The sequence below is a fragment of the Falco rusticolus genome, chromosome 4 (assembly GCF_015220075.1).
Source record: "Falco rusticolus isolate bFalRus1 chromosome 4, bFalRus1.pri, whole genome shotgun sequence".
NCBI lineage: Eukaryota > Metazoa > Chordata > Aves > Falconiformes > Falconidae > Falco > Falco rusticolus.
Genome location: NC_051190.1, coordinates 50,053,335 through 50,066,218, shown reverse-complemented (window position 1 = coordinate 50,066,218; position 12,884 = coordinate 50,053,335). Strand labels below are relative to the sequence as shown.

General features: G+C 57.1%; 1 protein-coding gene and 1 pseudogene across 2 annotated transcripts; one reads left to right on the top strand and one right to left on the bottom strand.

Moving 5' to 3' along the window:
* Positions 1-1,592: 1,592 nt before the first annotated feature.
* LOC119145941 (acrosin-like) lies at positions 1,593-4,689 on the bottom strand. 2 transcript variants are annotated; one of them, XM_037382788.1, is made up of 6 exons: positions 4,382-4,689; positions 3,995-4,346; positions 3,481-3,681; positions 2,876-3,141; positions 2,440-2,585; positions 1,593-1,981 (listed from the first exon to the last, which is right to left on the bottom strand). In XM_037382788.1, exons 2-6 carry the CDS (start codon positions 4,081-4,083, stop codon positions 1,634-1,636), a joined length of 1,050 nt encoding a protein of 349 aa, XP_037238685.1. In that variant the 5' UTR covers positions 4,084-4,346; positions 4,382-4,689; the 3' UTR covers positions 1,593-1,633. The 2 variants fall into 2 exon arrangements, with proteins under 2 accessions (XP_037238685.1, XP_037238684.1); XM_037382787.1 differs by having other exon boundaries at positions 3,995-4,689.
* Positions 4,690-6,937: 2,248 nt separating this feature from the next.
* Positions 6,938-9,762, top strand: LOC119145896 (annotated as a pseudogene).
* The last annotated feature ends 3,122 nt before the right edge of the window (positions 9,763-12,884 follow it).

Below are 12,884 nucleotides of genomic sequence, written 5' to 3'. Positions count from 1 at the left end.
CTCATACCATCACAATCCTCTCAGCCGTGTCCTTGAGCCAACATCAAAAGGGCAATAGTTGCTCTGTTTTGTATGTCATAGTGGCAAATTTGACTCACGTTCTTAACTGTAGAGGGATGTTTAAAGGACCGAGGACATATGTTACCATTGTCTGGGTTGGAGAACCCAGGCCTGTTAGTTGAAGCTGCAGAGCAGCTTTAACTTGTCCTGGGAACAAGCAGTGGGAGAAGGAAAACAAGCTATGCACAAACAAGAAGCCAGGTGCAGAGCAAGTCCTGGGAACCGCGAAATCAGAACACTCTGATCAGGCGCCTGCAGCATGCTCACCAATCAGGGACACGGACACCTACATGGCCCAGAGACTTTTATCCAATCAGCTGTGTGTAAAGTCGGGTGAGCGGTCGATTTAAGTTATAAAAATGACCTGTTTGTTTAATAAAGGGAGCACGGCATGTAGCCATATTGGTGTGATTGTCATGACTTGGCCAACATTCCACGAGGGACCCTCTTTGCCTAACAAACAAGGTGATTTAACTCTTGAATGCTTTCCCTGCTGTTGCTCCGGATAAGAGAAGAACCACCCCTAAACAGGTAAAGATCCGTGAGGAAGAAAAAAAATCCTCTGGAGGGGGATACCCCTCCCCCTTCCGTATTAAAAGTCATTCAGCATCTTTCAGCAGGTGGTGAGCAGTTGTACTGTGCATCACTTGGGGTTTTTTTCCCCTTTCCCTTTTCCTTTGGATTTTACCCCTTTCCTCCACCTTTCCATCCTAATTGTTACTATTATCATTGTTATTACTGATGTTCTTACCTCTTTATTCTGTTTAAATTATGAAATTGCTCTTATCTCAACCCTCAAGTTTTACATTCCTTTCTGATTCTCCTCCCCAGCCCTCCGGATGAGGGGGAGTGAGCAAGCCGCTGCGTGTGCTTGGTTGCCGGCCGGCATTAAACCATGAGACCAGAGGATGAGGCTACTGAAACAGAAACACAGCCTCACTCCCTGGATTCATAAGCACAGCGTGTTCGTAGATTGCCTCAGATAGTCTAGTAATTAAGTCCATGTCATATGTGGGGCTCAAAGCCAAGGCTCCCTCACCAGTGCCTGGTGCAAGCCTTGGGTCTTTCTAGATCTGTGTTTCCTGGGCCCTGAGAGGCCACTTTCAAGCTGGCTTGCGCCTCGTACAGAAGCCCACAGGGATGCCAGCAGGAGCCAGCCTAAGGCATTCTCTGCTTCCAACTGCCACCCCCAAGGCCCTGAGCCCTCCTATGACCTGCCTTCCTTCCTTCCACTGTTCCCTCATGCTTCTCTCGGAGCAGGCAGAGCTTCAGCCCTTTGCGGTGACCCTTTGTGCCCGACTTGGCAGCCTGCCTCCTTCGGCAGGTGCCGGCTCTGGAAGTCCTTGCCTCGCACAGGAGACTGCAGTGCACTGGCGCGTGGTTAGCCATGCCAACGGAAACACTTTATTGCAAGAAGGCAGCCTGCTGGGTTCTGCCGTTGCGAGGAGCGTGGGCAGGACAGAGCAGGCCTTTGTCACTGAGGCTGCCTTTCGTCAGCAGGCATTGCCCCAGCAGGAAACGGTCGTTGTGCGCTGCAGCCTGCCCTGGATGCTCCTCATCGTGCTGCTCCAAGCTATTTCGCTCTTAGGTACTGCAGGAGCTCCTGCAGCCGAGTAAAGAAGTCCAGCAGCTTCTGGACTGGAAACGGGCAGGGTGGAAACCGGCTCGATTCTGTTGGCCTTGGCCTTGGCCTTGGCCTCTGAACGGGGGTGTAGGTGAAGACTGGCTGTGGCCTTGCAGTAGTGGTTACTGCTGGGCGCAGGCCCATCTGCGCCAGGATCCAGTCGTAGAAGTGCTGGGTGGAGGTGTAGACTCCGGGCTTCCTTGCTCTCGCACAGCCCGTCCCCCAGCTGGTCACGCCAACAAGCCAGAAGTAGTCGGCGCTCTTGTCTTGGCACACGAGAGGCCCACCGCTGTCCCCCTGCAGCACAGGAGAGAGGACGAAGGGGTTGTTGGGTGGCCACCGTCAGCCCGGTGGCTGGCTCCTTCTCTCTCACGGCACCTGCCAGAGCTGCATTCAGTGGCCAGCCAAGCTCTGTAGAAGCTTGCCTGGCAGGGGGCGGTGGGCCTGTAAGGCAGGGCTCGCTCTCACCGCTCTTCACGGTGGTGGTGAAGGTGTGTCAGACGGCTGGGATGGTGAAGCTGTGGGCTGCCAGGGGCACCGGGCGGGCCTTCTGGGCAGCGTGCCAGGCCTCTGGGACAAGGCGGGCAGGCCCTGGGCAAGGGCTTGCCCATGGGGAGGGGCGGGTAAGGCCCTCAGCGGTGGGGACCCAGCCATGGGAGTGTGAGTGGCCAGCAAAAGGCCGTGATGGCGCACGTTTGGGCGGTTGTGGCGGGGCTGCCTGCGCTGCCAGGGCTTGGCTTGTAGCACGCTCCTACCTGGCAGGTGTCGATGCCGCCCTGCGGATAGCCAGCACAGATGTTGTGGCTGTGGATGGCCCCCCTGTACCAGCCGCTGCTGTTACAGACCCTGGCATCAATGAGGTGGACCTGGGCCTCCTGCAGCGCGTATGCCGATCCTCCAGCTGTGAAGAGCACAGAAAGGAATGAACACCCAGCAGCTCATTGCCAGTTCTCCTCCCCCGTCTGGCTGAAGCCCTCCCCCGGGGCTTGGCTTTGCATGCGGACAGGCGCTGGACCGCTCTTGCCTTTCTGCCTTGCTCTGGGTCAATGGCGCCGGCCCCTCTCTCGAAGAGAGAGGCTTACGCCCCCACAGCCTGACTCTGGCTTTCGCCTCTGCCGTCAGGAAGCGCATCCTGCTTCCCCAAGCTGGCCAAGCTTGCACTGGCGCCGCCACTGCGTTTGGGCCACTCACCTCTTGCTTTCCTGGCACCCCAGCCACTGACGTAGCAGGCTGTCAGCTCTGAGACTCTCAGCGAGGCGTCGGGCACACAGGCAAGCTGTACGTAGCTGTTGCACTGGACAGGCTGGTCCAGTTCCAGCAAGGCAATGTCGTTCCTCTGTGTGACGTTCCAGTAGTGCTGGTGAACCAGCAGCCGCCTGACGGCGCGCACCTGAGCCTCAGGGCCCAGCTGAGTCAGCTGGGTAGCACCGAGCACCACGCGCAAGACGGTGATGTGCCTGGAAGGCAGATGGAGAGAGGGCTCAGAGGGAGCGCAGCCACGTGCTGCAGCAGCCCGGCACTTGCCCTGCCTTCTGCTCGACGAGGGAGAGAGGCAAGCAGCGCTAGGGAGGCTGCGACTGCCCTCGCGTGCCTTGGGCTCAAGCAGTGTCGAGCGGGAGGCTGCTGGGAAGCAGTGGCACGAGCCCAGCCTTCTCCTGAGCAGCCTCTCGGCGGGGCTCCGGAGTGCCCAGGCACTGGGCGTGCTGCAGGGCAACGGGACGGCAGTAGCACGTGCTGCTGCGCTCAGGGCACCTGCTAGTGTTGTGGGGCTAGCCCCGACCCCTGGTCCTCCTTACCTGACCTCGATGAAGCAGTGGGCTGCTGTGAGGACCCACTGTGGGCTGATGAGGGAGCCCCCGCAGATGTGCGCCGTGCCTCCTTCCACGAGAGCCTGGATGCTGACGATCCAGGGCCAGGCCCCTGGCTGGGCATCTGTGCCACCCACGACGCGCGACATGCCGTAGTGCAAAGCCATGGGACGAAGCCCGCAGCTCCCTCTGTAACCAGAAACTCCTTACTGTGCTGCTGGATGGCTTGCGCCGTTGCGGCTGAAGGCCAGCCGTCTTCCCTCCCCACAAGGCATGGCCAGACGGGCCGAGGAAACCCGTGGGGCCAAAACCCGCTCCCCTCGCCCCGCTTTCTGCTTCAGCCCGTAGACGAGTTGTGCCGGCAGCCTGGCTGCTGTCAAGGCACTGAGCCTCCCACATGGCTTTCAGGAACCTGGGGGGTGGCCATGGGGGACAAGCAGGCCCCCTCCAGTGAAGCCCACAAGGCTTGCCCAACTCCCTCCCAGAGCCTCGGGCCACTTACCCACAGCTGTCCCATGTGCCGTGCACAGGACAGCACACGGCCAGCAGGACAACGAGGAGACGCAGAAAACCCATCGCTGCCAGCGACATGTGGCAGCTGCAAGGACGAGGGCTTGTCGCCACCAGTACGGCTGCTGACGTACTGCCCGCAGGATTCCCGTTGCCCGGGGTTCCCTTGGACGTGGGACTGATGTCACAGAGTGCCTGGTTCCGGGTGCTGGGCGTGGTGGTGTCGGGGGGGCGGGGGGGGAGGGGAGGGAGGGGAGGCAATAGGAGGGGTCCCAAGCAGGAGTGGAGGCAGAAGCTGGGATCGCGCACCCCGACAGAGCCTTGTGGAATGCCCTGCTTGCGCCATCAGGGTGGGCAGGCCCCATGGCAGGCAGCGGCGCCTGGCTCCCAGCTCTGCCTTCTAACAGCTCACAGGACAAAAGCGAGCATGGCCTCACAGCCTCTTTGGGAAGTTCCCTGCCGCCCTGCTCTCCGCAGCCCCATGCCACCAGCTCCTTCCCAATAAAGAGACGCCAGAGAACGGGGCTACTACAGGCAGCACGCGCATGCCTGGGTGTCCAAGAGCCAATGTCTCTTACGGCTGCGGCTGGCAACAGTGCTGGGCAAGCCAAATAAGCCAAGCGTAGCCCAGCAGTGTCAACCTTGCTGCACAAAGAACAGTGAAATGCAGGTGCAGCACAGTCCTCGCTGGCTATGTCAGTGACAGCAACGCCCTCTGGCAGGCCTCGTGTCCTCCTTGCTATCCATGAGTCTGATTGCAGTTCTGGGCGCACACTGAGCAGGGCATTTGTGGCAAGGACAAGCAAGGTGAAGCTCTCGAGAGACAAGGATGCTCCTGCTCTTAGCCGTACGTGCCATTGCTGTCCATGGCTTTGGTAAATCCTGCATCAGCCTTGTCTCAGGAGTCTGCCTTCTGCCACTGCCTGGGGGAGCCTTGCTCACTCACATGCTGGAGTGCAGCAGAGAAGCAGGATCCAGGCACGTGCACTGCATTTAAAGCGCAGCAGGGCTAGGTCCGTGGGGGGCGAGGGCAGTGGCTTGAAGCATGGCAGCCTCAAAGCTTGTGAAAGGTGCGGCAGCTCCCTGCTGCCACCCTGGCTTGTGTGGCGAGGCATAAGGAACACAGCGGAGGGAGCAACTGGGTCCCAAGGAGGAGGAGCGGGCAGGCTCTGCCTGAAAGTTGAAGAGCTGCTCTCAAGGCGCTTGAGGCGCACAGGGCTTCCTAGGCCCCAGAACTGGGCCTCCAAGCCAGCGGGCTCAAGGCTGCTTTGTGTTTTGACAAGGGACCTGCTGCCGGTTCCCGTGGGTCTGCGGAGAGCAGGCAGAAGGCGTCCTTGGAGAAGACAACTTGTCTGCTGGGGATACGCTGCTCTTCTAGCACCACATTTGGCAGGTGGTTAGCGGGGAATGGCGTCAGAGGTGGCCACGCTTCACAGCTGCTTGACCTTCAAGAGCTTGGGGTCATTTTGCAGAGAGGACTCTGGCAGGGACAGCAGTTCCCAGGCAAGCCCGTCAGCAATGGCACGCAAGTGCAAGGGGACCTAGCTAAGAGCACCCAAAGGCCACATCTGTGTGTTGACAGATGGGGCAAACCTGGGAGCACGGTGGGGCAAAATAAGCGGGGTTGGCCTTGTCTTGGCCAAGGAGAGCAGGGCTGAGAAAGGGAGGAGCCAGGGAAGATGAGGGGCACGTATAAGCACGGCAAACGGAGAGAAGGGGGGATCAAGGAGCCAGGCACACAGAAGCAAAGCGCTGGCTGCTTTACTTGCTTAGCCCTGTGCCTGATCACCACAGGACCCGCTGGCCTCTTCTGGAGAGCCACCCCAAAGCCCCTCCTGTGTGGGCCCACTCTGCACCCGCTGCGCGGTGGGTCCCCTGGCCTGGCTGCTAGCAAAGGCTGACGGCAACACAGGCCATAGGCAGCCAGCGCTTGGAAAGCCCCAGTGTCTCGGGCCAGCTACTGCTGGGAGCCCTGTGTGTGCGCGCAACTCACTAGTGAACCTGAAGCTGGACTAGGTGACCAGCAAGAGGGGTGAGAGAGCCTTTCAGGCATGTGGATGGCCTGTGGCTGCAGCCCACGTGCTTGCTCATCCCCAGCATCCCCACCTTGCAAGAGGACCAGGCCTGCCAACCACTGGCCACCTCTCCACCTCCTGGAGGCAGGAAGGACTTGGAGGTGCTTGAGCACGCATGCCCTCAGCTGCTGCCCACCTAGGCACGCCCCCTCTGCGGGAGCTGCAGAAGGGCCTGCCTCTGAAGCTGCCAGGACCGTCCTCCTCTTGCTCTGTGCTTGGGCCCCGGCAAGCCATGGTGCTGCAGCTCCCAGCTCTGTTCCTACCCAGGACTGCAGGGCATGCCTCCAGCTGAACTGGGATCTCTGGAAACATGGGCATGCCCTTTGCTTCCTCTTGATCATGCAGTGAAAGGAGTTCTTATGGCTCTGCGGATGATGCTGGAGCATGCTCCCTCCCCAAGCAAGTCCGGCTTTCTGTCCAGAGGCCTCTGTACAGTAAATTGACATTTGCTTGCGTCAAGCTGCGTCCCGTCTCTTCATCGCAGCACAAGCACTTGCAAAGCTGCTAACAATGGCATGTAGGGCTGAGAGCAGGAGCATCCTTCTCTCCTCTAGAGCTTAACATTGCTTGTCCTTCCCACAAGTGCCATGGTCAGTGTGTGCCCAGAACAGCAATCCAACTCATAGACAGCAAGGACACGATGCCTGCCAGAGCGCGTTGCTGTGGCTGACATGGCCAGTGAGGAGTGTGCTGCACCTGCATTTCACTGTGCTTTGTGCAGGAAGGTTGATGTTGCTGGGCTGTGCTTGGCTTATTTGGCTTGCCCAGCACTGCTTGGCTGCCACGGCCATCAACAGATTGGCTCTTCAACACCCAAGCACGCGCATGCTGCTGTAGTCATTGTGTTCTTTGTTGTGTGTCTGTTTGTTGGGAAGGAGCCGGTGGCACAGGGCTGCAGAGAGCAGGGCGGCAGGGAACTCCCCAAAGAGGCTGCGAGGCCACGCTGGGTGTTGCCCTGTGAGCTGTTAGCAGGCAGAGCTGGGAGCCAGGCGCTGCTGCCTGCCACGGGGCCTGCCCGCCCTGATCGTGCAAGCAGGGCATTGCGTGGGGCTCTGTCAGGGTGTGCGATCCCAGCTTCCGCCTCCAGTCCTGCTTGGAACCCCTCCTGTTGCCCCCCATCCCTCCCCACCGCCACCACGCCCAGCACCTGGAACCAGGCACTCTGTGACATCAGCCCCGTGTCCAAGGGAACCCCAGGCAACAGGAATCCTGCGGGCACTCTGTCGGTGGCCGTACTGGTGGCGACAAGCCTTCGTTCTTGCAGCTGCCACATGTTGCTGGTAGTGATGGATGTTCTCCTCCTCCTCGTTGTCCTGCTGGCCATGTGCTGTCCTGTGCACGGCACATGGGATAGCTGTGGGTAAGTGGCCCGAGGCTCTGGGAGGGACATTGGGCAACCCTTGTGAGCTTCTCTGGAGGGGTCCTGCTTGTCCCCCATGGCCACCCCAGTGGCTCTTGAAGGCAATCTGGGAGGCTCAGCTCCTTGCAATCACCAGGCTGCCGGCACAGGTCATCTACGGGCTGAAGCAGAAAGCGGGGAAAGGGGAGCGGGCGCATGCCCCACGGGTTTCCTCGGCCCTTCTGGCCATGCCTTGAGGGGAGGGAAGACAGCTGGCCTTTAGCCGGAATGGCACAAGCTTCCATGGAGCTAACCAGAATGGAGTTTCTGGTTACAGAGGCACCTGCGGCCTTCGGCCTGCGGCTTTTCACTACGGCATGTCGCGCGTTGTGGGTGGCACAGATGCCCAGCCAGGGGCCTGGCCCTGGATCGTCAGCATCGAGGCTCTCTTGGAAGGAGGCACGGCGCACATCTGCGGGGGCTCCCTCATCAGCCCACAGTGGGTCCTCACATCAGCCCACTGCTTCTTCGAGGAGGTAAGGAGGACCAGGGTTCAGGGTTAGCCCCACACTCTAGCAGGTGCCCTGAGTGCAAAAGCACGTGCTGCCCTCCCGTTGCCCTGCAGTACGCCCAGTGCCTGGGCACTCCGCAGCCACCTGAGAGGCTGCTCAGGAGAAGGCTGGGCTCATGCCACTGCTTCCCAGCAGCCTCCAGCTCGACACTGCTTGAGCCCAAGCACGTGGCCTGTCGCACCCTCCCAAGCACTGCTTTCCTCTCTGCCTTGCCAAGCAGAAGGCAGGGCGACTGCTGTGCTGCTGCAGCATGTGGCTCTGCTCCCTCTGAGCCCTCTCTCCATCTGCCTTCCAGGAACATCACCATGTGGCAGGTGGTGGTAGGTGCCACCCAGCTGACCCAGCTGGGACCTGAGGCCCAGGTGCGCAACATCAAGCAGCTGCTGGTTCACCAGCACTTCAATAATATCACGTGGAGAAACGACATTGCCTTGCTGGAACTGGAGCAGCCTGTCCAGTGCAACAGCTACGTACAGCTTGCCTGCGTGCCGGATGCCTCGCTGAGAGTCTCGGAGCTGGCAGAGTGCTACGTCAGTGGCTGGGGTGCCAGGACTGCAAGAGGTGAGCTCCCAAAATGTAGTCACGTTGCGAGTGCAAGCTTGGCCAGCTTGGGGAGGCAGGTTGCTCTTCCTGACAGCAGGGCGAAAGCCAGAATCAGGCTGTGGGGACGTATGCCTCTTAGAGAGGGGGCGTGAGCCACTGACCCAGAGCAAGGCAGAAAGGAAGGAGCGGTCCAGCGCCTCCCCACATGCAAAGCCAAGCCCGGGATAGGGCTTCAGTCACGCAGGGAAGGAGAACTGGCAATGAGCTGCTGGTGTTCATTCCTTTCTGTGCTCTTCACAGCTGGAGGATCGGCGTATGTGCTGCAGGAGGCCCAGGTCCACCTCATTGATGCCGGGGTCTGTAACAGCAGCGGCTGGTACAGAGGGGCCATCCACACCCACAACATCTGTGCTGGCTATCCGCAGGGTGGCATCGACACCTGCCAGGTAGGAGCGTGCTACAAGCCAAGCCCCGGCAGCACGGGCAGCCCCGCCACAACCGCCCAAACCTGCACCGTCACGGGCTTTTCCTGGCCACTCACACTCCCATTGCTGTGTCCCCACTGCTGAGGGCCTAAACCCATTTCCCCATGGGTAGGCCTTTGTCCAGGGCCTGCCTGCCTTGTCCCAGAGGCCTGGCACTTTGTTCACAATGCCTACCCAGTGCCCTTGGCAGCCCAGAGCTTCACCATCCCAAGCCAGACACGCCTCCTGACACACCTGCAGCACCAACCTGCCGCAGAGAGCGAGCCCTGCCTTACAGGCCCACCACCCCCTCCCAGGAAAGCTTCTCCAGAGCTTGGCTGGCCACTAAATACAGCTCTGGAAGTGCCATGAGAGGGAAGGAGCCAGCCACTGGGCTGACGGTGGCCACCCAACAACCCCTTCATCCTCTCTCCTCTGCTGCAGGGGGACAGCGGTGGGCCTCTTGTGTGCCAAGACAAGAGCGCTGACTACTTCTGGCTTGTTGGCCTGACCAGCTGGGGGATGGGCTGTGCGAGAGCAAAGAAGCCCGGAGTCTACACCTCCACCCAGCACTTCTACAACTGGATCCTGGAACAGATGGGCCTGCACACAGCAGTAGCGACTACTGCAAGGCCGCAGCCAGCCTTCACCTCCACCCCCGTTCACAGGCCAACACCAACAGAAGCAGGAAGGTTTACACCCTGCCCATTCCAGTGCAGAAGCTGTGGGATTTCCTTTCTTGGCTGCAGAAGTGGTGCAGTTCCTAATAGGAGAAAAGGTTTGATTAGCAGGACAAGAGATCCAGGGCTGGCTGCAGTGCACCACCACCACCATTTCCCGCTGGGGCAATGCCTGCTGATGCAAAGGCAGCCTCAGTGTCAAAGGCCTGCTCTGTCCTGCCCGCGCTCCTCTCAACGGAAGAGCTCAGCTGGCTGAGTCCCTGCAATAAAGTGTTTCAGTTCTGTGGCTAACCAGGCGCCAGTCCTCTTCAGTCTCGTGTGCAAGGCCAGGACTTCCACGCCTGGCACCTGCCAGAGGAAGCAGGCTGCAGGCAGACAAGTCGGGCACAAAGGGTCACAGCAAAGGGCTGAAGCTCTGCCTGCTCAGCAAGAAGGATGAGGGTGCAGTGGAACAAGGGAAGGCAGGTCATTGCGGGGCTCAGGGCCTTGGGGATGGCAGCTGGAAGCACAGACTGCCTTAGGCCCGCTCCTGGTGGGATCCCTGTGTGTCTGTATGAGGCGCAAGCGAACTTGAACGTGGACTCTCAGGGCCCAGGAAACACAGATCTAGAAAGACCCAAGGCTTGCACCAGGCACTGGTGAGGGAGCCTTGGCTTGAGCCCCACATATGACATGGACTTAATTACTAGACTATCTGAGGCATCTACGAACACGCTGTGCTTATGAATCCAGGGAGTGAGGCTGTGTTTCTGTTTCAGTAGCCTCATCCTCTGGTCTCATGGTTTAATGCCGGCCGGCAACCAAGCACCACGCAGCGGCTGCTCACTCCCCCTCCGGAGGGCTGGGGAGGAGAATCAGAAAGGAATGTAAAACTTGAGGGTTGAGATAAGAGCAATTTCATAATTTAAACAGAATAAAGAGGTAAGAACATCAGTAATAACAATGATAATAGTAACAATTAGGATGGAAAGGTGGGGAAAGGGGTAAAATCCAAAGGAAAAGGGAAAGGGGAAAAAACCCCAAGTGATGCACAGTACAACTGCTCACCACCTGCTGACAGATGCTGAATGACTTTTAATACGGAAGGGGGAGGGGTATCCCCCTCCAGAGGATTTTTTTTTCCTCACGGATCTTTACCTGTTTAGGGGTGGTTCTCTCTTATCCGGAGCAACAGCAGGGAAAGCATTCAAGAGTTAAATCACCTTGTTTGTTAGGCAAAGAGGGTCCCTCGTGGAATGTTGGCCAAGTCATGACAATCACACCAATATGGCTACATGCCGTGCTCCCTTTATTAAACAAACAGGTCATTTTTATAACTTAAATCGACCGCTCACTCGACTTTACACACAGCTGATTGGATAAAAGTCTCTGGGCCATGTAGGTGTCCGTGTCCCTGATTGGTGAGCATGCTGCAGGCGCCTGATCAGAGTGTTCTGATTTCGCGGTTCCCAGGACTTGCTCTGCACCTGGCTTCTTGTTTGTGCATAGCTTGTTTTCCTTCTCCCACTGCTTGTTCCCAGGACAAGTTAAAGCTGCTCTGCAGCTTCAACTAACAGGCCTGGGTTCTCCAACCCAGACAATGGTAACATATGTCCTCGGTCCTTTAAACATCCCTCTACAGTTAAGAACGTGAGTCAAATTTGCCACTATGACATACAAAACAGAGCAACTATTGCCCTTTTGATGTTGGCTCAAGGACACGGCTGAGAGGATTGTGATGGTATGAGCTGCATGGATTTTAGGCACCCCATTGCAGCAACACGTTATCAAAATCTGAGAAATTGTCATCCTTTGGGGCATCAATTCACTCAATTGGCAGTATTCTTTGTTTGATAATGCCTTGGTTGCCGTCGTCTTTGCAAGGGCCCTGCAGCACACGGCAACAATGGTACTAGCTGTTCAGAAACAAAAAGGGGGAAATGTTGGGGAATGCAGAGGACCTGCAGACAAGTTAGTTGACTTCAAATACTTAGTCCTGTACCTCTAAGACAGCCACAAATTGTCAGGTATGTCAACAGGATGTGAAGAACTGGAATTTAGAACCACAGCCTACGGGCACCTACAGCAACAGCAATAGCAAGCAAGAAGACGAACACAAAAACCTATCAGGGACTGACATATGTACTATCTAAGATATATAAAAAATTTGTATAAACAAGAAAGTCCATTTTGTCCAAACCCAGCCACGCAGACATAGTGTTTTTCAGTCTGCCTCCAACTGCATCACCGCAGGTTGCTCCACATGGGATCCCTGTCGCAGAGCCAGCAGACCCCCTTCTGCCCACAACTGACCACGCTCAGCCTGAAGGCTCCGTGGCTGCTTCGGCTCGGTGACACCTCTGACTATCGGAGTGCTGGGATAGCAAACTGTGCGTTGGGGACATTACCAAGCTGTAGGACAATGCCTCAAGGACAAGAGTCCAAGTACTGATAGCCTGATGAACAGAGACTTGTTAGAACTTGTAGGGCACTAGCCCTGGGAGCAAAGGAACAAGCTAACTGCAGACCCCTGCGCCGTTACAGTTGAGGAGGCAACCAGACGGACAGAGAAACAAGTAGCCAGTAAGGGAACGCATAGCGCCGATATGTAACTTTGTTAATCAAGAAAGCCGCGTAGAAAGAAGCCCCCTAATTTGGAATAGAAATTGTTGCTATGTCAAGGTAAACCAATAAGTTCCTATTGTTTTAACGGTGTGCCTTAAATATCAACCAATCAGTGTTTTTTACGCTTAAGATTTAACCAATCAGTGTGTAATATGTAGAAGGTAGAAACGTGTATATGTGTAAGAAAATCACTAATAACGGACAACTTGCTTGCATCAAGCTGCGTCCCGTCTCTTCATTTGCCGCATTTAGCTCTTCATTTCAGTAGAATGAGTTATTACCGATGGTTATGTCACTCCAGTTACTCACGGGCCATTTTGGGGATAGTGGTTTTGATGTCCATGGCCAATCTTTAAATCCTAAAGGACTCCCACATATCCAACAATTAGTCAGATCAAAGACATCAGCCACCTGCTGGCCTAAAGCTATACATTCATTTTGCCACGCTCTGAGAGTGAGGGGGGCACAGGACTTTCCTTGGCTATTAAACATGGCGACAATGGTCGACCAAAACAATATCTGCAATGGTATGCCAAACATCCTAAAAATATTAACAAGGCAAATACTGATGAAGCCACGCAGGCATTCGGCAGCTTCATATGGGG

Excerpts from the sequence above, each read along its gene's own strand:
- LOC119145941 (XM_037382787.1), bottom strand. The coding sequence starts at position 4,083 with ATGTCGCTGGCAGCGATGGGTTTTCTGCGTCTCCTCGTTGTCCTGCTG. Across the intron at positions 3,682-3,994 it reads GGCACATGGGACAGCTGTGG|AGGGAGCTGCGGGCTTCGTC; the intron begins GTAAGTGGCCCG and ends TTCTGGTTACAG. Across the intron at positions 2,586-2,875 it reads GGGTGCCAGGAAAGCAAGAG|CTGGAGGATCGGCATACGCG; the intron begins GTGAGTGGCCCA and ends TGCTCTTCACAG.